At 40.8% G+C, this 25,115-nt stretch overlaps 1 protein-coding gene across 1 annotated transcript; it reads right to left on the reverse strand.

Annotated features, from left to right (window-relative positions):
* LOC106078529 (calmodulin-beta-like) lies at positions 1 to 21,950 on the reverse strand. Its single transcript, XM_056023253.1, has 6 exons — positions 21,731 to 21,950; positions 20,482 to 20,524; positions 5,710 to 5,853; positions 4,897 to 4,990; positions 3,157 to 3,305; positions 1 to 999 (listed from the first exon to the last, which is right to left on the reverse strand). The coding sequence occupies exons 1-6, from the start codon at positions 21,731 to 21,733 to the stop codon at positions 971 to 973; spliced, it is 462 nt and encodes a 153-aa protein (XP_055879228.1). The 5' UTR covers positions 21,734 to 21,950; the 3' UTR covers positions 1 to 970.
* Positions 21,951 to 25,115: the final 3,165 nt, after the last annotated feature.

The raw sequence follows: 25,115 nt of genomic DNA on the forward strand, positions 1-25,115 counted from the left end.
ATCAGAATCAAGTTTATTATGCAGTCTAAAATCCATTTCATTTTAACACAAGCAATCGCCGTCATCTATTTCATTCAACCAATAGGTTAAAAATGTCATTGATATATTGATAAAAAGCATAAAAGGAAATATATATCTACATACATTTAATTGTATAGTTCTAATGGAATGTTTTAAATGTATAAATGAATAGGTAAAAACTAAGAGTTATTGATATGCAAGTGATATAAACAATTTATATTACAAAATATGTATATTATACGAGAATGAGCTCTTACAATTGTTAATATCAAATTAAAAACAATGGAAATGATACAAGACTAAACTAAATTAGGTGTCCATTTACAAAATGTACTACAATGGATCGGACATCCTGAACAGTTCCACAATTTACAAAAAAAAAAAAATTAAAAAAAATGAAATCAACTAAGCCCTGAGTTAAATAGGAAAATATTAAAAATCGAATTACTTCCCCTGAGACCAAAACAGTAAAAATAATGATCCATGCTTTTAAAAACAAAAAATAAATGAGTTAAAATGTTGAAATTTAAAACCTAAGTAATGAAAAATTTAACATGGGCGTATACAATCAGGATTTAATTAATAAATTTAAATATCTAAATATTGCAAGTTTTGTATTGTATTTCCGACATAATGAGACTAATTGTGTAAACAAGTTAATTTAGCTGTTTCCAGTTCATCTAAATACTTATACTAAACAAAACTTAAGATATATTTAAAATATAGGCATTCTAAAACAGTTTGAATGTAATTTCTATAGAGATTTAAAAGCATGCATACAAACAAAATAAATATTCATGAGACAATGTACAATGATACTAAAGCTTTAACGTTAGTTCATGAAGAGTATAGTTGGCAAGTATTTTTTGAATGACGTAGGTAGGCAGCAGTTTGACGAAATAGGAAAGTTGAGAACTTGTGTTAGTTGGCAGGACTTTTAAGTGCTCCATTACTTGGCATTCATCATTGCGACGAACTCTAAAACAAAAAAAAATGGAATTGAATTAGTTCATAAAAAGGTTAGACCAGTATGTGAAATGTGTATTTATAAAATACATTTTATTAAGTTACACTGAGACACCCAAGTCTTTTCCACGGGATTAGCAGAGATTGGTCAAACTTGGTTTTTGTAATGCAAAGTTAATGAAGTCGTTATTGGTCTTTACCATTGCACTGTAGCACGGGAGTACATCAACAGCGCTAGACTAAAGCTTTATGACTATCCACATTTGACTACAGAAACTTTCTAGATTAAAACAAAATAGCAAGGGATGTCCTTTAAAACCATAGTAGGGATGATCACTAGAGTTCTTTGTGAGAAACTATGTGGTGGATGTAGACTTGCAGTTTAGAGAATCTCTGATCTCTATCACATGCAATGCACTCGGTATCGTAGAAGATCACGTGGGATTATATATTGATTGTTTTGTTTCACTGTGCGCTTCTCCATGCCCACATTGTCATCAAGAAGGCGCCAACGAAGAGGTCAGGGATCTTGTCCACGATGTTGACCAAATCGACACGCAACTCAAAAGTAGCTTGACGTGGGCAATAGTTGCTTCGTTGGGTTTGAACTTTATCTTGGGGCCAGGGCTGTATTTATCTAAAGGCATATAAGATATAACTCAAGGGCCGCCACTTGCCCACAGTGCTGAATCTACCTATACACAACATAAGCTATAGATACCCTCACTTACTTGAAGCCCCCCAAAAAAGGTTACATGGATATTTTTGAAAATTTTTGAAGAGAGCAAATGGAAAATATAAAATCTTAGGCCATTGACAAGGCTAAATCCGGCCCTGCTTTGGGGTATATATAAATCTTTGACAAATGCATCGGGCCTCATCGACAAAGAAATGGTTTGATTCCAATGAAACCGAGGTTTGCGTCTTCATTATATACTGCAGGTAAATGTATCGAGATGCTGGGTAACACCACGTCACAGACAGGATATGACCGGCAGTACGCTACCGTAGCTTAGGCACCTTTTAAAATAGTACAATTCTTTTATACTGATGACTAGCATTATAAATAGATGTATAGTGATTGCGATGTATTAATATCAAAATTAAAAGAAAACATTTAATGTACTAATAGGATTTAAAGAATCGCTTGGTAAGCAAATAGATATCTACACAAGATCATGGAAACAAAAACACGGTTCTCTAATCCACACATAGAGGAGTATTTATTTTAATTAAAATATTTGACAGCTCTCAATCCGTTTCCCGCGGACCACCAGGGTGGCTGTCTAAAGTTTAACAAGGTTGAGAACCGCTGCTTAGAATATTCTCGTTGACCAAATAGTGCTGGCCTGCTATCGGCGTATCGCTTACACTGTTTTAATACTAAACCTTTTTAAATTCAATCTTTGAAATAAAATCATCGCCCTCGTACTTTTCGTTGTTAGAACATGTAAAAAAGAAATGCAAAAATTATAGATGTCAATCCTGTTCATGTATTTTTTGGGGTTAAAGTTGGATATTTTTTTGTTATACAAACGGTATTCCCTTTCTATTCGATTACGTAAGTAATATCTCAAGGAGTTATGATAGCCTGTTTCAAAGAACTAATTAAAAGCAAAGCCTATTTCAAAGAACTAATTTTAAACAAAAAATATTTCAAAGAACTGATTTTTAAAAAACCTATTTCAAAGAACTAATTTAAAAAAAAAAAAACGTATTTCAATGAACTAATTTTTAAAAAGCCTATTCCGAAGAACTAATATTTTAAAAAGTTTATTTCAAAGAACTAATTTAGAAAAAAAAGCCTATTTCAATGAACTAATTTTTAAAAAGCGTATTTCAAAGAACTAATTTTTAAAAAGCCTATTTCAAAGAACTAATTAATTTAAAAAAAAGCCTATTTCTATGAACTAATAAAAAAAAGTTTAAGATTAACCAAAACTGATTATGTTCGACTAACAGAAATTGTAACCTTTGTAACAGGTAAAAGTGTTCGATCAAATGTTTTTAAAAAATCCTTTTCATCTTATTGCTTTTAATTCAATCTGTCATTCCAACTCGTACATTTTCCCGAAAGTCTGTTAGCGTACACCTTCACGGTGTCATTGAATACAATATGAGCATGTGCTGAAGAGTTGTTTTAACTTTTTGTAAACTTAACAAGGTCACCTTCATAGTTGATGTGACCGTCTCCATCTTTATCAGCCTCCCTCATCATGTCGCGGACATCCTCATCTCTCAGAGTCTCCCCGAGGGTGCTCATCACGTGACGAAGTTCCTCTGCAGAAATGAGCCCGTTCCCGTCACGGTCGAATACCCTGAAGTAGTGAACAGAGTGTTATGTAATACAAGATAGCGCTAAGCCAATCAAGCTATAGTTCTCAGTTACACATTTTAAGACTATGCATCTTAACTCTCTCTCCGTAATTATCACATTCTAGTGGAATTAACGTTGGTATCGTCAGTTAGGAGAGAAAGAGTTAACCCTTTTTCTTCGTAGTCATCAAATGTTGAATCATTTTGACAACTTTCATTATCTTATTCAAGCTGCATAAAAAGTATAATTCTAGAATGAAAGGTGTTAAAGAATCTGTTGGACGCATAGAATTAAAGGGAGCTAACGGCATTGTATTTTTTCTTATTACAAAGTATCTGATATTCCTTTTAATATTTAGCCACCCTCATGCAAAGTTAAGACCAATTAGAAAAAAAAAACTTTACTATATCTGAAGATAAAGTAGAAATGTGTTTTATTTATTTAGCTTTTAAGGTAAAGGATGAACAAGAGATCTATATGTTGTACGTACATGCTGTATAATAGTGGGCCTTGGTTTACATGAGCATATACAGAAGAAAAAGCGATATAGTTGAGGTGAAGGACAATTTCTCAAGGCAGCGATTGGTTCTTCAAACGCCTTAGATCTAGTTCGTACAACTTGGCCGAGTTTGTAATTTCGCAGATGTTACATCCAGATGTAGCACGTATTTCCCCACTGATCATGCCCCCCACCCCCGTCAGCCTTCCTACTGTCAGCAGACAAAACAATCGGGTTAGCGCTATTGTGGGGGAAATATTGGAAGAGGAATTTATTTCAACCGAGAGCGATTCTTTTATTGAGGTGTTTTTTTTAAATTCTTATCAAATAATAGATCAGTTCTAGATGAATTGACAAATGTTTTGTTTTATTTGCTTTTTTCTCTATGATATCAAAGTTTTTCTAATAGATATTTCAAAATCAAGGAAGGTGGATCTCGTCATGTCGAACGTTTGACTAAAGTGATTAACTCAATGACCAAAATTAGCATTAAAACTGAAAGAGTCCCAAAAACTATTTGGTTCCAGCGGGTTTGCGCTATAATGAAAGTAAGGCAGACAATTAAAAAAAATGATTTATTTTATGTATTGATATATTAATCTTTCTGATTGGTTTTAAAAACGAATTTCTCGAGAGAGATGTTTAAACTAAGAACAATATCCTAACCTCAAACACCATTCAAATCCAAGTACTAGGGCTTTCAAATAAATTAATCTACATATGTTCCACGAATCATTCCTTATCACACGCGATTTTACCTCAAAGCCTCTAGCTATTAACTCTTTCTCTCCTAACTGACGATACCAGCGTTGATTCCACCAGAATGTGGTAAATAATTACGGAGAGAAAGAGTTAAGTCTCTATACACGTGCTAGTCTAAACGCCTCTTATTCACATTATAAAAGACAGCCTCTAACTAAATGTGACATTGTAGATGTGGGTTTAACTTTCATAATGACATGGCTTTTTAACGTTTTTCTCTCATTGTAAACGTTATTACTGCTAACAAAGTCATAGACTGACTTAAAAATCTTTGCTGGGATTCATTGGTGACTAATTGTATACTAAATGTCGACGTCAAAGTTAGACTTACTTGAAAGCTTCCCGCAGTTCTTTGTCTCGGTCAGTCTCGGAGTTATGACGTGACATCATGGCTACAAATTCGTTGAAATCAATTGTTCCGTTACCTGGATGGGATTGACAAAATATTAAAACCCTTGTCTAAAATATTTTGCCGAGAATAATCTAAACACTAACTCAGAATTCTTTGGCGTATCTCATACATATAAATATATATAAATATGGTCTCTTGTCTCGAAGCGATTATGGATCACATAGAATTAAGGTGAATACCTGTGCATTACCTATGGTCAGAACGATGTCGCCCTCACAGCAGTCTCTCCCCCCCCCTCTCCACGCAGCTGATGTATCCAGGTGGGATTAGTTTGATCAGCGACATGGCAGACTCTGACAAGCTGGCTCCTGATGCTCCCTCGTGTTGACTTCCGAAGTCTTTCCCATATTTGGATATAGCTGCGAGGTAGCAGAGGTTTGAATTCGGGTTTTTTTTTCGCAAAGGTGGGTAGCTAGCCTCTAGTGATTTAGACGCTAGTTACTCGTTAAATGCCGTTCATTCTTCAATGTAGGCTTATCGCCCCACATTATTTGAAGATATTTTGTAGGTCTTTGGACATTGGAAAAAAATGTTCAGTGTTTTGACAATACCATGGAAAAGTGTTCTACGAAATGAACCATAGTCTTTTTTCGAGATGAACCGAAGTTTTTTTCTACGACTGAAGTGGCCAACGTTAAGAGTGTCATTCTCTTTTCTATTGAAGAAACTTCTGCAATTTATAACGTAAAATGATTTAAATATTAAAATATCTAATAATTTGTATCGGCTTACCATCCGCGTCCACTTCCTGAATCATATCCTGAAGTTCAGAGTCCGTTGGGTTGTGTCCAAGGGTCCTCATGACCGTCCCAAGTTCCTTGTAGGTTATCTTTCCGTCTCCGTCTTTGTCAAAGAGAACAAATGCTTCTTTCAGCTCTGAAACAAGAGGCAAAGGAAGGGTTGACTTGATCACAAGATTTTTCTAGTGCATAGTAAAGAAAAGAGTTTGAAGGGCCAGCCGCAAAGCTCATAGGACTGGGAGAAAAAAAAAAGTATATATACAAGTGTCAAAAGCTATCAGATATCTCGGAGCTATCATCTCAGACGAAGAAACCAGGGCTGAATTACTAGGAAGAACAGACTGCAATAGAGCTTTCTAGGCTCAAGACAATTCGGAAAGACTAATAAGTCATTGCTCTCAGCACTTTCTGGTCATGGCGACATTCCAGAACGAGTGCGAATCTTTTGACTTTAACTGCACAATTAGAGAGGAAGATCCTAGTCATGAAAGTGAAATGCTGAATATTAAAGGTAGCCTAAGACATTTAGACATTGCATTACAAAGGTAGCCTAAGACATTTAGACACTGCATTACAAAGGTAGCCTAAGACATTTAGACACCGCATTAAAAACGTGAAAATGTATATACATGTTTACAATGGCGATTGTGATGACCTTGTGACCATAGTCAAAAACCCAAGCTATGACCCTACGGTCCTATAACAAGAACCTCAGGGTTCACAAAGACTTTTCTGCAGGGAACAGTTCCAGGGAGGTTGATTTGATTTGTTGATTTGAGGCACATCGGCACAATTTAGGCCATGTCGTGCCTGCAGTCCCTCAAGGACCACTCTCTCTCTAAACAACAAGGGCCAGATTCTATACAGTCATATAATTAAAATCAAGGTCTATTCACAGTTAAAATAGTAAAGGTAGTAAAAATTTAAATATTTGGTAAAAATCTAATGTAAATAGTGCATGTTCACAAATTCAGAAATCAGATCTTCGTAGATAGCCCCACTTCCCGAATAAAGCCCAGTACCTTCCCAGGGTCGACATTATTAAATAGTGTTTTTAGATTAGTGGCTCTAAAATATTTCGCCCTGACATCCTGGTATCTGGGGCAATCAACGAGGATATGTTCCACGGTGAGGCGAGAGTCACAGTACTCGCAAAGTGGGGGCTCCTCTCTCTTCAGTACAAAAGAGTGCGTGATGTAGGTGTGGCCAATCCTAAGTCTGGACATGGTTGTGCTACCACGCCTTGTCAGACCCTTAGATGTGGGCCGCCACCTGACATCCGCCACAATCTGCCTGAGTTTACTGTGAGTCTCAGCCTCCCATCGGTTCTGCCACTCTCGATAGGTAGCAGAGGCAATACTTTGTCTCAGGTCCGAGTAGGGAATTTGGGTTCCTGACACCGCATGATTTAGGGCTCTCTTTGCTTCTCTGTCTGCGGCTTCGTTTCCCTCAATGCCAACATGGGAGGGGACCCAGATGAAGGTGACATCCCTACGGTCGGCTGTTATTTGGTCCAACAGCTTCAGGCTCTTATGTACCAATGGGATGTCAGTCTTCATCCGCCCCAAAGCTTGCAATGCAGATTTGGAGTCGGAGCAGATTATAAATTTACTCCTTTCTGATGCTTTTACGGCCATAAGTGCAAGCAATATTGCGTGTAATTCGGCCGTAAAGATGGAGCAGCCATCAGGGAGTCTACGGGAGATTGTTTTGTTCCGAAAGGAGCAGGCACACGCGACCTTTCCCTCCATTTTGGATCCGTCTGTGTAGATGGTGCCACAATCTCCGTAGCTCTCCTGCAGTTCCCTAAAGTGGACTTGTAGTATGCTTGGGTCTGTATTTTCTTTTTTGAAATTAAGGAGGGATAAATTTAATTTGGGTTTATTCATTAGCCAAGGAGGATTCTGAGGGGTTTCTATTTTAGAGATTTGGTCAATGGGTGGGGTTAAATTTTGGATGGGTTCTCTCATTCGAAGGCCCAACGGCTGTATGACGTTAGGCCTTCGATTGTATAGTTCTACCTCTGTGGGGTTAAATATGGAGTCAAAAGCAGGGTTCGTGGGGTTGGATTTTAGCTTGACTATATACTGCATTGCAAGCTTTTTCATTCTTATATCCATGGGGAGTTCTCCAGCCTCCACATGGAGACTTGGGATAGGTGATGTACGAAACGCGCCGAGACAGAGACGCAGGGCAGCATTTTGTATTGGTTCCAGTATTTTTAGGTACGACTTCCTTGCTGCTCCATATATTATGGATCCGTAGTCTAGCTTAGATTTGATTTGATTTGTTGATTTGAGGCACATCGGCACAATTTAGGCCATGTCGTGCCTGCAGTCCCTCAAGGACCACTCTCTCTATAAACAACAAGGGCCAGATTCTATACAGTCATATAATTAAAATCAAGGTCTATTCACAGTTAAAATAGTAAAGGTAGTAAAAATTTAAATATTTGGTAAAAATCTAATGTAAATAGTGCATGTTCACAAATTCAGAAATCAGATCTTCGTAGATAGCCCCACTTCCCGAATAAAGCCCAGTACCTTCCCAGGGTCGACATTATTAAATAGTGTTTTTAGATTAGTGGCTCTAAAATATTTCGCCCTGACATCCTGGTATCTGGGGCAATCAACGAGGATATGTTCCACGGTGAGGCGAGAGTCACAGTACTCGCAAAGTGGGGGCTCCTCTCTCTTCAGTACAAAAGAGTGCGTGATGTAGGTGTGGCCAATCCTAAGTCTGGACATGGTTGTGCTACCACGCCTTGTCAGACCCTTAGATGTGGGCCGCCACCTGACATCCGCCACAATCTGCCTGAGTTTACTGTGAGTCTCAGCCTCCCATCGGTTCTGCCACTCTCGATAGGTAGCAGAGGCAATACTTTGTCTCAGGTCCGAGTAGGGAATTTGGGTTCCTGACACCGCATGATTTAGGGCTCTCTTTGCTTCTCTGTCTGCGGCTTCGTTTCCCTCAATGCCAACATGGGAGGGGACCCAGATGAAGGTGACATCCCTACGGTCGGCTGTTATTTGGTCCAACAGCTTCAGGCTCTTATGTACCAATGGGATGTCAGTCTTCATCCGCCCCAAAGCTTGCAATGCAGATTTGGAGTCGGAGCAGATTATAAATTTACTCCTTTCTGATGCTTTTACGGCCATAAGTGCAAGCAATATTGCGTGCAATTCGGCCGTAAAGATGGAGCAGCCATCAGGGAGTCTACGGGAGATTGTTTTGTTCCGAAAGGAGCAGGCACACGCGACCTTTCCCTCCATTTTGGATCCGTCTGTGTAGATGGTGCCACAATCTCCGTAGCTCTCCTGCAGTTCCCTAAAGTGGACTTGTAGTATGCTTGGGTCTGTATTTTCTTTTTTGAAATTAAGGAGGGATAAATTTAATTTGGGTTTATTCATTAGCCAAGGAGGATTCTGAGGGGTTTCTATTTTAGAGATTTGGTCAATGGGTGGGGTTAAATTTTGGATGGGTTCTCTCATTCGAAGGCCCAACGGCTGTATGACGTTAGGCCTTCGATTGTATAGTTCTACCTCTGTGGGGTTAAATATGGAGTCAAAAGCAGGGTTCGTGGGGTTGGATTTTAGCTTGACTATATACTGCATTGCAAGCTTTTTCATTCTTATATCCATGGGGAGTTCTCCAGCCTCCACATGGAGACTTGGGATAGGTGATGTACGAAACGCGCCGAGACAGAGACGCAGGGCAGCATTTTGTATTGGTTCCAGTATTTTTAGGTACGACTTCCTTGCTGCTCCATATATTATGGATCCGTAGTCTAGCTTAGATCGAATTAGACTCCGATAGAGCAGCAGCAAGGTATCTCTGTCAGCTCCCCAGTCCGTATGGCTGAGTACTCTTAGTATGTTTAATGACTTTTGGCATTTCTTCTTAAGTTCCTTAATGTGGGGGAGAAAATTAAATTTGGAATCTAAGGTGAGGCCTAAAAATTTTGTAGTTTTCACGACAGGGATCTTCTTTTTGTGTATAAATAGTTCAGGGTCTGGGTGGAGTCCCCTTAGATTACAAAAATGCATACTAACTGTTTTGGAGTCTGAGAATTTGAAGCCATTATAGTTTGCCCAACCCTGAATTTTGTTTAAACATAACTGTAATTTTCTTTCTAAGGTGTTCATGTTTTTCCCATAAGTAAGAATGACAAAGTCATCAACATACAAAGAGCACTCTATGCCAGGGGACAGCGCATTTATGATGCTATTTATTTTAATGTTGAACAGGGTGACTGACAGAATGCTGCCCTGGGGTACACCCATTTCCTGGTCATGAGTGTCAGAAGCGGAGTTGCCCACTCGAACCTGAAATTTTCGATCTTTCAGAAATTCCTCCACAAAACGGGGGAGGTGTCCCTTAAGCCCCATAAGCGCCAGGTCACGTAGAATGCCATGTTTCCAGGTTGTGTCGTAGGCCTTTTCTATATCGAAGAATACAGCTACTAGATGTTCTCTTCTGAGTAATGCATTTCTAATATAAGCTTCCAGCCTTACCAGGTGGTCAGTTGTTGTCCGCCCCTGCCGGAATCCGCACTGGTAGTTTGAGATCACTTTATTCCTTTCCAGGTACCAGACCAGCCTACTGTTAATCATTCTTTCCATGGTTTTGCAGATGCAGCTTGTTAGTGCTATTGGTCGATAGTTAGCTGGGTCAGAGCCGTCTCTTCCCGGTTTAGGTATCGGTATAACTGTGGCTTTCCTCCAGCTGTTTGGGAAAGTGCCTGTTTGCCACACACAGTTATAGACCCCTAGCAGGACTGCCAATGAGGGTTCGGGAAGGTGCTTGAGGAACTGGTAATGGATTTCGTCTTCTCCAGGCGCTGTGTCATGTGACTTGTCCAGCGATTCCCTCAGTTCCTCAAGCGAGAACGGTTTGTTGTAGTCTTCATTGTTCTCTGACCTGAAATCAATGGGGTGTCTTTCCTCCCTGGTTTTGACTTTTTGGAACTCTGGCGTGTAGTGTGCAGTGGATGATTTTTCTGCTATTGAGGATGCCAGGCAGTCAGCTATTTCTCTGGGGGACGTGACAGTTCGTCCTTGGTTTTTCAAATGCCCTATTGCATTTGATTCTTTCCCTTTGATTCGCCTTACTGCCTTCCAAACCGCTCTAGCAGAAGTTTTGGCATCCAGACTGCCGACAAAACTTCTCCAGGAATTCCTTTTGGCTGACCGTATGGTTTGTCTAGCCTTTGCTCTAGCTATCCTGAATAGCTTTAGGTTTTCCTGGGAAGGATTCTTTATAAATGCAGCCAGTTGTTTTTTCCTATCACCAATAGCACTTTTGCAAGCTGTATCAAACCATGGTTTGCTAGGCCGTTTTGGATTTGCAGAGGTTAGGGGTACAACTTTCCTGGCTATACTTAGTAGCTTGCTAGCAAAGGTATCAGCTGGGTTCTGTTCATGGAGGATATTTTCTGTGATATCCTCAGAGCATCTTTTTTGGAATTGTTCCCAATCGGCCTTATTCAGTTTCCACCGCTGAGGTCGTCCCAATGAAGGGAGATTGTTAGTAATGATGATTGGGAAGTGATCACTTCCCCGTAGATCATTGCTAACTGACCATTTAAAATCGTCCAGAAGTCCGGGGACGCATACGGTGAGGTCAATGCATGTGAATGATCCAGTTCCTGGGTGCAAGTAGGTCGGTGATGCATCATTAAGTATGCATAAATCATGTTGGAGGAAGATATCCTCCAGCATACGACCTCTTGTGTCGGTATTGTTGGATCCCCACATGGTGTTATGGGCATTGAAATCCCCAAGGATTAAATAAGGCCGGGGGAGTTGTTTCAATAGGTCCTCCATGTCTGTTCGGTTTAATGGAGCGCCTGGTGGTAGATACAGGCTGCAGCAAGTGATAACCTTGTGAAGCGTTATCCTAGCTGCTACGGCCTGTAGTGTGGTCTGTAGTTCTACCCTCTCATGGGGGATGCTATCCTTCACAAGGATACAGACTCCACCTGATGCTCTCTCTGCATCCTCAACATTCTTGGTGTAAGCACGGTAGCTTCGGAAGCTGATGCAGTCTTTCAGAAATGTTTCCTGTAAGCAGACAGCTACAGGAGTCTCAGAGTCCATCAGTAGCTGCATTTCCTCGTAATTGGCCTTGAGGCCTCTACAATTCCACTGTACAATTCTGGAATCCATGGCTTATTCTAGATGACCTACTAGGAGCTATTTGGCCTTGGGAGGCCCCCGGAGGGGTTTCCCTTTATTCCAGTGACCTTGGTATTTTTATTCTTGGGTTTGGATGGAGAGGAGGACAACCCCCTTTTGGGGGAAGTCTTTCTCTCTGGAGAGGGGAGATCCCTCTGGTTAGAGCGGAGGTTATTTCCTCCTCTCTCACCTCGGGCATCCTCTCCGCTTTGATTTCTCCCCTTAGGGAGTTGGTCAACCTCTAACTCGGTAGAGGTTGGGGTGTCTGGCTGGGTTCTCTGAGGAGAACCTGTGTCAGACATGATGTCTCCGGGTTCTCCCGGAGTATTGGTTTTGACATGCTGCTCAGTCTCCATGCTCTCATCAGCGAGCACAGAGAACCTGTTCTTTAGCATGACAACAGGGCTTTCTTGTTTCTTCAGAGGTGTGTTCTTTGGCGGTGTTTTCTTCTGAGTTGGGGGAGGAGGAGGGGGTGGTGGGGTCAATGTGTCCGTCTGTGTGGCTATGGATCTTCCTTTCTTAGCAACAGCCTGGGCGTAGGTCTTTGTCAAGCCGAATTGGCCCTTGGGTAGGGCCAGTACAGCCGATTTCGCCTGGCTAAAGGTACATCCGTTTCTTGCCTTGTACTCCTGCACGGCAACCTCCTGTTTCCACACAGGGCAGTCCTTGGAGTAGGCTGAGTGGCCAGCTTGACAGTTTGGGCATTTGAACTGGGCTGTGCAGCCCTTGTCCTCATGACCCTCTCCAGCACATCTGGCACACACAGTGTTCCTCTTGCAGACTGCCGCGCCGTGTCCATAACCCTGGCACTTGAAGCACCTCATGGGGTTAGGTATGTAGGGCCTCACTGGAACTCGTAGGTATCCTGCCTTCACATACTCTGGCGGTGTCCTAGTTCCGAATGTGAGGATAATAGTGGCGGTTTTGACCTCCTCACCCTCCCTGCGCCTGGTAATGCGCCGGGCATGGGTGACTCCTTCAATGCCCTCCACTATTTCCTTCTCGGAACATTCCAGTAGGTCCCTAGAGCTGATTACACCTCTGCTGGTGTTCAGACTCTTGTGTGGCATGACTTCCACTTGGAGATCACAGAGTCTTCTGCATCTTAAAAGCCCATCAGAGTGTGTCTTGCTGTCTACTTCTACAAGGAGTTCCATTGTTTTGTGTAGCTTAGACACACTCTTGGGCTCTCCCACTACTGACTTGAGTCCCTTATAGATAATAAAAGGGCTCAACTTGGTCAGGCTTTTTCCCTCCTCTGTGCATCTAACCACCAGAAATGATGGCCAGGTGGCACAGCCTTTTGGGACCTCCTCCTTTTTATCGTCAATTCGTCGTTTCTTGCCCAGACACAGGTCTGGGGCAAGTAGTTTTGTGTGTGTTTTTTTGTCCATATATATTTTGGTTAATTCGGCACCTGTGCTCCCCACCCGCCATCGAGTCCAACAAGGGGACGGGCCATTCGGATGTCCAGAATGAGCCCGCCAGGGCTACACAGGTGCTATACTCAGTCAGCTGCTACATCGGACATGTGTCCGATACAGCAGCTCCCTGATTGACCCTCCAGCCACCGCCCTCCAGCATAGGTCGACGACCTATGCTGGTAGCTCGGCATGACCAGCCGGTTGACCCAGAGCGGGCCATCTGGGTCTCAGGTCTAGGGGAACTTGGAGCCAAAGTATTGTGTTGTTGTGGCTTATCCTCAGATAGCCACCACTCAAACACCAGGATCTCTTTATCCCCCCTTACCCGTCGCAGTCCACGGCAAACGGACTGGTCTAGGACGTAGTGAGAATTTAAAGTTAAGGAGACAGTGTGATGATCAATGAAGGCAGACTTAGGAAAAGAGGAGGCAGACACAATGATAGAAAAGAAGTAGGGCACTTTTGAGCTCCAAAAGTGCTAAGGAAAGAGGAGCGCAGTTTAACGTCATGTCTCGGGACGAGTCTAGCTTAGATCGAATTAGACTCCGATAGAGCAGCAACAAGGTATCTCTGTCAGCTCCCCAGTCCGTATGGCTGAGTACTCTTAGTATGTTTAATGACTTTTGGCATTTCTTCTTAAGTTCCTTAATGTGGGGGAGAAAATTAAATTTGGAATCTAAGGTGAGGCCTAAAAATTTTGTAGTTTTCACGACAGGGATCTTCTTTTTGTGTATAAATAGTTCAGGGTCTGGGTGGAGTCCCCTTAGATTACAAAAATGCATACTAACTGTTTTGGAGTCTGAGAATTTGAAGCCATTATAGTTTGCCCAACCCTGAATTTTGTTTAAACATAACTGTAATTTTCTTTCTAAGGTGTTCATGTTTTTCCCATAAGTAAGAATGACAAAGTCATCAACATACAAAGAGCACTCTATGCCAGGGGACAGCGCATTTATTATGCTATTTATTTTAATGTTGAACAGGGTGACTGACAGAATGCTGCCCTGGGGTACACCCATTTCCTGGTCATGAGTGTCAGAAGCGGAGTTGCCCACTCGAACCTGAAATTTTCGATCTTTCAGAAATTCCTCCACAAAACGGGGGAGGTGTCCCTTAAGCCCCATAAGCGCCAGGTCACGTAGAATGCCATGTTTCCAGGTTGTGTCGTAGGCCTTTTCTATATCGAAGAATACAGCTACTAGATGTTCTCTTCTGAGTAATGCATTTCTAATATAAGCTTCCAGCCTTACCAGGTGGTCAGTTGTTGTCCGCCCCTGCCGGAATCCGCACTGGTAGTTTGAGATCACTTTATTCCTTTCCAGGTACCAGACCAGCCTACTGTTAATCATTCTTTCCATGGTTTTGCAGATGCAGCTTGTTAGTGCTATTGGTCGATAGTTAGCTGGGTCAGAGCCGTCTCTTCCCGGTTTAGGTATCGGTATAACTGTGGCTTTCCTCCAGCTGTTTGGGAAAGCGCCTGTTTGCCACACACAGTTATAGACCCCTAGCAGGACTGCCAATGAGGGTTCGGGAAGGTGCTTGAGGAACTGGTAATGGATTTCGTCTTCTCCAGGCGCTGTGTCATGTGACTTGTCCAGCGATTCCCTCAGTTCCTCAAGCGAGAACGGTTTGTTGTAGTCTTCATTGTTCTCTGACCTGAAATCAATGGGGTGTCTTTCCTCCCTGGTTTTGACTTTTTGGAACTCTGGCGTGTAGTGTGCAGTGGATGATTTTTCTGCTATTGAGGATGCCAGGCAGTCAGCTATTTCTCTGGGGGACGTGACAGTTCGTCCTTGGTTTTTCAAATGCCCTATTGCATTTGATTCTTTCCCTTTGATTCGCCTTACTGCCTTCCAAACCGCTCTAGCAGAAGTTTTGGCATCCAGACTGCCGACAAAACTTCTCCAGGAATTCCTTTTGGCTGACCGTATGGTTTGTCTAGCCTTTGCTCTAGCTATCCTGAATAGCTTTAGGTTTTCCTGGGAAGGATTCTTTATAAATGCAGCCAGTTGTTTTTTCCTATCACCAATAGCACTTTTGCAAGCTGTATCAAACCATGGTTTGCTAGGCCGTTTTGGATTTGCAGAGGTTAGGGGTACAACTTTCCTGGCTATACTTAGTAGCTTGCTAGCAAAGGTATCAGCTGGGTTCTGTTCATGGAGGATATTTTCTGTGATATCCTCAGAGCATCTTTTTTGGAATTGTTCCCAATCGGCCTTATTCAGTTTCCACCGCTGAGGTCGTCCCAATGAAGGGAGATTGTTAGTAATGATGATTGGGAAGTGATCACTTCCCCGTAGATCATTGCTAACTGACCATTTAAAATCGTCCAGAAGTCCGGGGACGCATACGGTGAGGTCAATGCATGTGAATGATCCAGTTCCTGGGTGCAAGTAGGTCGGTGATGCATCATTAAGTATGCATAAATCATGTTGGAGGAAGATATCCTCCAGCATACGACCTCTTGTGTCGGTATTGTTGGATCCCCACATGGTGTTATGGGCATTGAAATCCCCAAGGATTAAATAAGGCCGGGGGAGTTGTTTCAATAGGTCCTCCATGTCTGTTCGGTTTAATGGAGCGCCTGGTGGTAGATACAGGCTGCAGCAAGTGATAACCTTGTGAAGCGTTATCCTAGCTGCTACGGCCTGTAGTGTGGTCTGTAGTTCTACCCTCTCATGGGGGATGCTATCCTTCACAAGGATACAGACTCCACCTGATGCTCTCTCTGCATCCTCAACATTCTTGGTGTAAGCACGGTAGCTTCGGAAGCTGATGCAGTCTTTCAGAAATGTTTCCTGTAAGCAGACAGCTACAGGAGTCTCAGAGTCCATCAGTAGCTGCATTTCCTCGTAATTGGCCTTGAGGCCTCTACAATTCCACTGTACAATTCTGGAATCCATGGCTTATTCTAGATGACCTACTAGGAGCTATTTGGCCTTGGGAGGCCCCCGGAGGGGTTTCCCTTTATTCCAGTGACCTTGGTATTTTTATTCTTGGGTTTGGATGGAGAGGAGGACAACCCCCTTTTGGGGGAAGTCTTTCTCTCTGGAGAGGGGAGATCCCTCTGGTTAGAGCGGAGGTTATTTCCTCCTCTCTCACCTCGGGCATCCTCTCCGCTTTGATTTCTCCCCTTAGGGAGTTGGTCAACCTCTAACTCGGTAGAGGTTGGGGTGTCTGGCTGGGTTCTCTGAGGAGAACCTGTGTCAGACATGATGTCTCCGGGTTCTCCCGGAGTATTGGTTTTGACATGCTGCTCAGTCTCCATGCTCTCATCAGCGAGCACAGAGAACCTGTTCTTTAGCATGACAACAGGGCTTTCTTGTTTCTTCAGAGGTGTGTTCTTTGGCGGTGTTTTCTTCTGAGTTGGGGGAGGAGGAGGGGGTGGTGGGGTCAATGTGTCCGTCTGTGTGGCTATGGATCTTCCTTTCTTAGCAACAGCCTGGGCGTAGGTCTTTGTCAAGCCGAATTGGCCCTTGGGTAGGGCCAGTACAGCCGATTTCGCCTGGCTAAAGGTACATCCGTTTCTTGCCTTGTACTCCTGCACGGCAACCTCCTGTTTCCACACAGGGCAGTCCTTGGAGTAGGCTGAGTGGCCAGCTTGACAGTTTGGGCATTTGAACTGGGCTGTGCAGCCCTTGTCCTCATGACCCTCTCCAGCACATCTGGCACACACAGTGTTCCTCTTGCAGACTGCCGCGCCGTGTCCATAACCCTGGCACTTGAAGCACCTCATGGGGTTAGGTATGTAGGGCCTCACTGGAACTCGTAGGTATCCTGCCTTCACATACTCTGGCGGTGTCCTAGTTCCGAATGTGAGGATAATAGTGGCGGTTTTGACCTCCTCACCCTCCCTGCGCCTGGTAATGCGCCGGGCATGGGTGACTCCTTCAATGCCCTCCACTATTTCCTTCTCGGAACATTCCAGTAGGTCCCTAGAGCTGATTACACCTCTGCTGGTGTTCAGACTCTTGTGTGGCATGACTTCCACTTGGAGATCACAGAGTCTTCTGCATCTTAAAAGCCCATCAGAGTGTGTCTTGCTGTCTACTTCTACAAGGAGTTCCATTGTTTTGTGTAGCTTAGACACACTCTTGGGCTCTCCCACTACTGACTTGAGTCCCTTATAGATAATAAAAGGGCTCAACTTGGTCAGGCTTTTTCCCTCCTCTGTGCATCTAACCACCAGAAATGATGGCCAGGTGGCACAGCCTTTTGGGACCTCCTCCTTTTTATCGTCAATTCGTCGTTTCTTGCCCAGACACAGGTCTGGGGCAAGTAGTTTTGTGTGTGTTTTTTTGTCCATATATATTTTGGTTAATTCGGCACCTGTGCTCCCCACCCGCCATCGAGTCCAACAAGGGGACGGGCCATTCGGATGTCCAGAATGAGCCCGCCAGGGCTACACAGGTGCTATACTCAGTCAGCTGCTACATCGGACATGTGTCCGATACAGCAGCTCCCTGATTGACCCTCCAGCCACCGCCCTCCAGCATAGGTCGACGACCTATGCTGGTAGCTCGGCATGACCAGCCGGTTGACCCAGAGCGGGCCATCTGGGTCTCAGGTCTAGGGGAACTTGGAGCCAAAGTATTGTGTTGTTGTGGCTTATCCTCAGATAGCCACCACTCAAACACCAGGATCTCTTTATCCCCCCTTACCCGTCGCAGTCCACGGCAAACGGACGGATCTAGGACGTAGTGAGAATTTAAAGTTAAGGAGACAGTGTGATGATCAATGAAGGCAGACTTAGGAAAAGAGGAGGCAGACACAATGATAGAAAAGAAGTAGGGCACTTTTGAGCTCCAAAAGTGCTAAGGAAAGAGGAGCGCAGTTTAACGTCATGTCTCGGGACGAGTTCCAGGGAGGCAGACATGATCTAGAACTGCGGTCATGTATTATTTGTTTTCTATTTATTCAAAGGATATTCTACCAGTTTTATCACATGCTTATAATTTCATAGAAAATCCTTTTATCTCAATATGCCAGAGTGCATATATTAAGCGCGTTTTTATTTCTATAAGTCAGTGGTTCCCAAACTTTTGTCTCATAGACCCCTTGGAAGTCTTCGTAGACCCCTGTGGGTCTATATAGACCACTTTGGTAATCACTGCTAGAAGTGGTATGAACGAGTAAGGATTTTGTAAATTTCTAGAGACAGTTTGAATGTGTTAAGTATGTTTGCTTTGAATGTCTAAGCATTAAATTTGTTAAACATGTTTGCTTTGAATGTCTAAGCATTAAATTTGTTAAACATGTTCGCTTTGAATGTCTAAGCATTAAATTTGTTAAACATGTTCGCTTTGAATGTCTAAGCATTAAATTTGTTAAACATGTTCGCTTTGAATGTCTAAGCATTAAATTTGTTAAACATGTTCGCTTTGAATGTCTAAGCATTAAATTTGTTAAACATGTTTGCTTTGAATGTCTAAGCATTAAATTTGTTAAACATGTTTGCTTTGAATGTCTAAGCATTAAATTTGTTAAACATGTTTGCTTTGAATGTCTAAGCATTAAATTTGTTAAACATGTTTGCTTTGAATGTCTAAGCATTAAATTTGTTAAACATGTTTGCTTTGAATGTCTAAGCATTAAATTTGTTAAACATGTTTGCTTTGAATGTCTAAGCATTAAATTTGTTAAACATGTTTGCTTTGAATGTCTAAGCATTAAATTTGTTAAACATGTTTGCTTTGAATGTCTAAGCATTAAATTTGTTAAACATGTTTGCTTTGAATGTCTAAGCATTAAATTTGTTAAACATGTTCGCTTTGAATGTCTAAGCATTAAATTTGTTAAACATGTTCGCTTTGAATGTCTAAGCATTAAATTTGTTAAACATGTTCGTTTTGAATGTCTAAGCATTAAATTTGTTAAACATGTTTGCTTTGAATGTCTAAGCATTAAATTTGTTAAACATGTTCGCTTTGAATGTCTAAGCATTAAATTTGTTAAACATGTTCGCTTTGAATGTCTAAGCATTAAATTTGTTAAACATGTTCGCTTTGAATGTCTAAGCATTAAATTTTTTAAACATGTTCGCTTTGAATGTCTAAGCATTAAATTTGTTAAACATGTTCGCTTTGAATGTCTAAGCATTAAATTTGTTAAACATGTTTGCTTTGAATGTCTAAGCATTAAATTTGTTAAACATGTTCGCTTAGAATGTCTAAGCATTAAATTTGTTAAACATGTTTGCTTTGAATGTCTAAGCATTAATTTGTTAAACATGTTCGCTTTGAATGTCTAAGCATTAAATTTGTTAAACATGTTCGCTTTGAATGTCTAAGCATTAAATTTGTTAAACATGTTCGCTTTGAATGTCTAAGCATTAAATTTGTTAAACATGTTTGCTTTGAATGTCTAAGCATTAAATTTGTTAAACATGTTTGCTTTGAATGTCTAAGCATTAAATTTGTTAAACATGTTTGCTTTGAATGTCTAAGCATTAAATTTGTTAAACATGTTTGCTTTGAATGTCTAAGCATTAAATTTGTTAAACATGTTTGCTTTGAATGTCTAAGCATTTAATTTGTTAAACATGTTCGCTTTGAATGTCTAAGCATTAAATTTGTTAAACATGTTTGCTTTGAATGTCTAAGCATTAATTTGTTAAACATGTTCGCTTTGAATGTCTAAGCATTAAATTTGTTAAACATGTTCGCTTTGAATGTATAAGCATTAAATTTGTTAAACATGTTCGCTTTGAATGTCTAAGCATTAAATTTGTTAAACATGTTCGCTTTGAATGTCTAAGCATTAAATTTGTTAAACATGTTTGCTTTGAATGTCTAAGCATTAAATTTGTTAAACATGTTCGCTTTGAATGTCTAAGCATTAAATTTGTTAAACATGTTCGCTTTGAATGTCTAAGCATTAAATTTGTTAAACATGTTTGCTTTGAATGTCTAAGCATTAAATTTGTTAAACATGTTCGCTTTGAATGTCTAAGCATTAAATTTGTTAAATGAGTTTGCTTCAGGTGCCATAACTCACAACTTTATGATAAAATCTGTTAACCCGCTCCATTCTATCCGGCGAAATGGTTTTAAAGTCAAAAGCAACGGCTTTGCGCTGACTATTGTATTGCATGAAATCAATACTCTGCAGGGCTTAAAGCAAGTCAAACATTATGAAATCAATTCTAACAGGACATTGCTTTACCTTTGGGAAAATCTTGCGGTGGATCTTGAGGAGTCTCGGCAGCCTGCAAACAAAAAGTAAACAAATAGACTGACATACTTACGAGGGGAATCACGACATTGCCATTCTACATTTTTCATACATTGAGGCCAATCTATAAATAAATAATTTTTGGTGTATCCGGTGTACAGAATATAGAAAGTGTTGATAAGCTATGTATTTTTTGTGACACACAACGCTACATATCCGCTCTTACGTTTGTGGCTTTAAAGTTGGCAACAAATTAATTGAAAGTCTTTGCGCTTGAGTTTATTGGGATATCTCCAATAGACATGGAATTTTAGAAGTACTGTGAAAAGTTGCACTGACTATGTCAATTTGAATGATTTGTTTTGCAAAGAATTAGCACTGACTATGTAGCCACCTACCATGTAACTACTCACTTAGAAAAAGGCGTAGGCCTACAATTCGTAAAAAAAAAAAAACAACTACATGTTTATTAAACCTAAACTAAACAAGTAGATTCGTTCTTACATTTTAGACGAACTGCCTCTGATTACCATTCTGACATGAACAGAAAACATCCTATTACTTTTAGTGGAATTATTTCTACAATTATTTAACTTGTTTTGTTGAAATAATTGTTCCAACGTTTTATTTCTTAAGTGTAAACCCTAACCCTAACCCTACAAGATTACAAGTTTTAGTACAAAAAAATGTTTAAGAGATAGATTTGACCATTTAGACTGTATTCACATTGTACAGACGACGACCTTTTTCATTAGCACTACATCCATATCTTCACCTGTCTCAATAATAAGCTTCTAGATCAAAATATTTCAAAAGCATTCAATGAAGAATTTTGTTAATCGTAGATAAGAAAAAGCTATGCTGCTATATTCACATTAAATTTTAAAAATTTGAGTCAAAGAATAGGCCACTTTGTATCAAAGAATATTAAGAACGAATTTTTCGATTTATATAAGACTTTGTTCTGTGATGTAAAAATGGTTACCATTAAAATGATTACATCATCTATAAAGTCACTGTGGCATTGCAAGTTATACTCTGTACTGTAACAAAGTTTATAAAGCCCTATTGATTTTTTTTCTTAAAGACCTCAAGTTATGAAAAAAGACAGCTATAGAATTGTTAATTAGATCCAGTAGCCTATTAACAATGTATTAACAATGTAAAATGTGAGCAATACTTCGGGCTACAAATTGGTTTCACTGATGTAACGAGTAGAATAAAAATGTAAACTACTTACCATTGTCCTGTAACCGTGGGTCACTAACTGAAAGTCAATTCAACTTTCCTGCTCTCCAGACGTCGGTCAAATAATGGAATACCATCAGAACTGACCCGTGGCGATCTATGAGCATTAAATAACAGCACAGACACACACACACACATATAAACAAAAACAATAACAGACACCTTCCTCTCCGTGTCTCCCGTGTTTCTCTGTGTCTGAATATGCACGCTTGAGTGAACAGTTTCTCACACAGCTCAACCATTGTAATGTATTTGTTTTGATTTCCCCCCCCCTCCCTCCTTCTCAACTCCCGTCCTACTCATCCCTCCCCACCACCCTTTCAGTTTTGTGTCACTCCAGTCACTTGGAAAGTGTCGCTACCACACTGCTGTGTGTGATACCGACTTATATCTCATGCTATCACGGTATCACCCCCGCCCCCACGACACCCGTGTTTACTTAAAGATCTATAGGTTTCTATGTATTCATTGAGATTAGTTAATATGTCTACTTATATTTTATGGTCTATGTTCATAGGCAAATAATAGATCGACGTGTCGTTCCTAATCTAAGACAAGCCCTGCTACTTGGAGACGATTATGTGTTTGTTTATATTATACATAGTGTTCAAAACCAATTTTTAAACTATTATTTATCGCCTCGGTTAAAGCGTCTTTTTTTCTCAAACCTGCATCCTTACGGTATAAAAAACTAAATGTTCATATTACATATTTTGCACAGCTAAATACGACACATGTCATTTCGATTGTTTACATTTACTCTACACCAGCGGTTCTCAACCTTTTAAGCTCGGCGACCCCTTTTTACAATCCCCCACTCTGCCGCGACCCCCCGCCCCACACACACACACACAGCAATAGAAGAATAGACAAAAACAATTCATTTTTTCCATGGTCTTAGGCGACCCCTGGCAAATCGTCAATCGACCCCCCAAAGGGGTCGCGACCCACAGGTTGAGAACCCCTGCTCTACACTGACTTGTTTATACGAGAGAGTAGTGGCTGAGTGGTAAAGCGCTTGGATTCTGTCTCGGATTCGAATCTCGATAAAGCTTGGGTTTAGAATGTCGGGATTATTAGAACACCCCTGAGTCCACACAACTCTGACGGGTACCTCACATTACTTGGGGAAAGTAAATGCGGTTGGACGTTGTGCTGGCCACATGACACCCATCTTAACCTGCTGCTAGAGAATGAAGTGACCTTTACATCATCTGCCCTAAAGATCGCAAGGTTTTTGTTTTGTTTTGAATTTTTAAAAAAAGGTCACGTGTTTTATAGAAGTTCAGATAGGTTAATATTCTTAAATACGGAGTGAAAGAGAGAAGAGCGTGAGAGAGAGAGAGAGAGAGAGAGAGAGAAAGATAGAGAGAGAGAGATGGGAGAGATGAAAGTTTTATACTACTTCCCACTGTTCACATGATATGATTGGATAAACATTTAATGTAGAAATACGAAGGGGAGAGGGCAGTCGGTTATAAAAGCGAGTCCCTGGTATGAGTTAATACCAGACGAAATCTTTTAGGTCAATATCGTGTCATTTAACGTGTTCAATAGACCGTGTCATTGATTTTATTGTGTGTGCGTGTTAGTGTATAGGTGTGAATTCGTGTGTGTGTGTGTATGTACGGGGTGTTAGATGAAAAAAAAGGTGCAATTCCTTGTTAAGGCTATTTGGTCACTCATAAAAAAATATATGCTATAAAGTAAATAACAAGCACCAGATGTTTGCAATTAACAGGTGTGCGTGCGTGTGTTTAAGTTTGTGAGTGGGGGGGGGGGGGGTTAAAGCATGATGATATGTGGGTATGTATGCTGGAGGTATTGTAAGGATATATTACAACATAGGCTTATCATACAAGATATATTACAACATAGGCTTATACTTCAGGATATATTACAACATAGGCCTATAGTTCACAATTAATGCGTGTCTAGGACAGGCTTATTGTTTTCTTTCTCGAGCTATCCCACGTACTCTGAATCACTACATAAAAATCTGTCAATAGGGTCTAGGAATATGAAATATTGTCCTGCTTCCGCGTTGCTGTTTATTATGTCACGAGAAGTTAAACATCCATTCTCTGACAAGAGTGAAAACATACAACGATTGTCTTGCATTTATTTCGCTAAGAAAGTTATGTGCATAATCTGATTATGTATTAAATCTTGATACAATATCTCTCATTGTCTATTAAACACGCCATGCTGAAAAAAAAAAGACATTGTACTAAATTATTTCAGCCCTTCCCTAATCAGGGCCTAAGCTATTGAACCGTTGGGGCACCGAAAATGATCTTTGGGCTTAATAGCTCTAAATCGAAAGTGTAAATTAGGTCAGCTATAAGGTAGCCCTAAAGAAACAATTTTAGGACCACATCTATTCCTAATCTATATATATAATTCTCTTCATGGCTCAACAGTTTGGACAAGACGTAAAGGAAAGATCACTCTTTTATTTCTAAAAGTTGGACTAGAGTTACCATACGAAAAAAAAAGAGAGAGGGGGGGGGGGGAAACAAGTAGTATTCACTCGTCACAAAATAGCAGGGCCGGACTTAGCCATTGTGGGGCTCTATGCGAAACGGAATTCGCGGGGCCCAGTTTGGGTAGGGATACGGCTTATTAGTGAAAATTAAGAGTTTATATTAGAAAATACATTCGTCTTTGCATTTTATTCATTCTTTACTAAGTACAGAATTACTTTACGAGCCTTGCGTGTAGCGAAGTCATACAGTATATCATAAAAATTCTATTTCCTACATAGATCACGCTCAATAGCAAGAATTACCAAATGTTTCAATCTATCTACGAGAATTGTTGACCTCAAGTAATTCTTCATTAGTTTGAGGCGCGAAAATCATCTTTCACCAGATTCCAAAATTACGGGATAATGCCGTTTTTTTTTATCGTGCGTAGGATTGTCGTTTTCCATATTGAATGACACCCCGAAATGACCATTTTTGTCTCTATATTTCAGGAGATTTGTATGAGTTTTCAAAAGATTTTAATAATTTCCGGATATCTCCAGGACTTTTTCGTATATTTTGCAATTTCAGGAGATTTCCAGGAGCTCCTGGTAAATCGACAGGGGGCCGCGGGAAATCTGCTATAAGTTATAAAATGGTTTAATTTAATAATTTATACACCTAGAATTAGCGCGGGTCCTATGAAACTGCGGGTCCCACTGCGGCCGCATAAGTCGCAGTGGCCTAAGGCCGGCCCTGCCAAATAGCGGCGTATGCTACGCAGCCGGTTGGCTATTTAGAATAAGGGAACCTCCGAATGACATTAGCCCTGGAGTAAAAATTACGCCTTTGTTTGAAGAAGACAGCGTAGTTTATAATATAACAAGTAAAGATACCGAAATAGTACAA

This window comes from Biomphalaria glabrata, chromosome 3 (assembly GCF_947242115.1).
Source record: "Biomphalaria glabrata chromosome 3, xgBioGlab47.1, whole genome shotgun sequence".
NCBI classification, from domain to species: domain Eukaryota; kingdom Metazoa; phylum Mollusca; class Gastropoda; family Planorbidae; genus Biomphalaria; species Biomphalaria glabrata.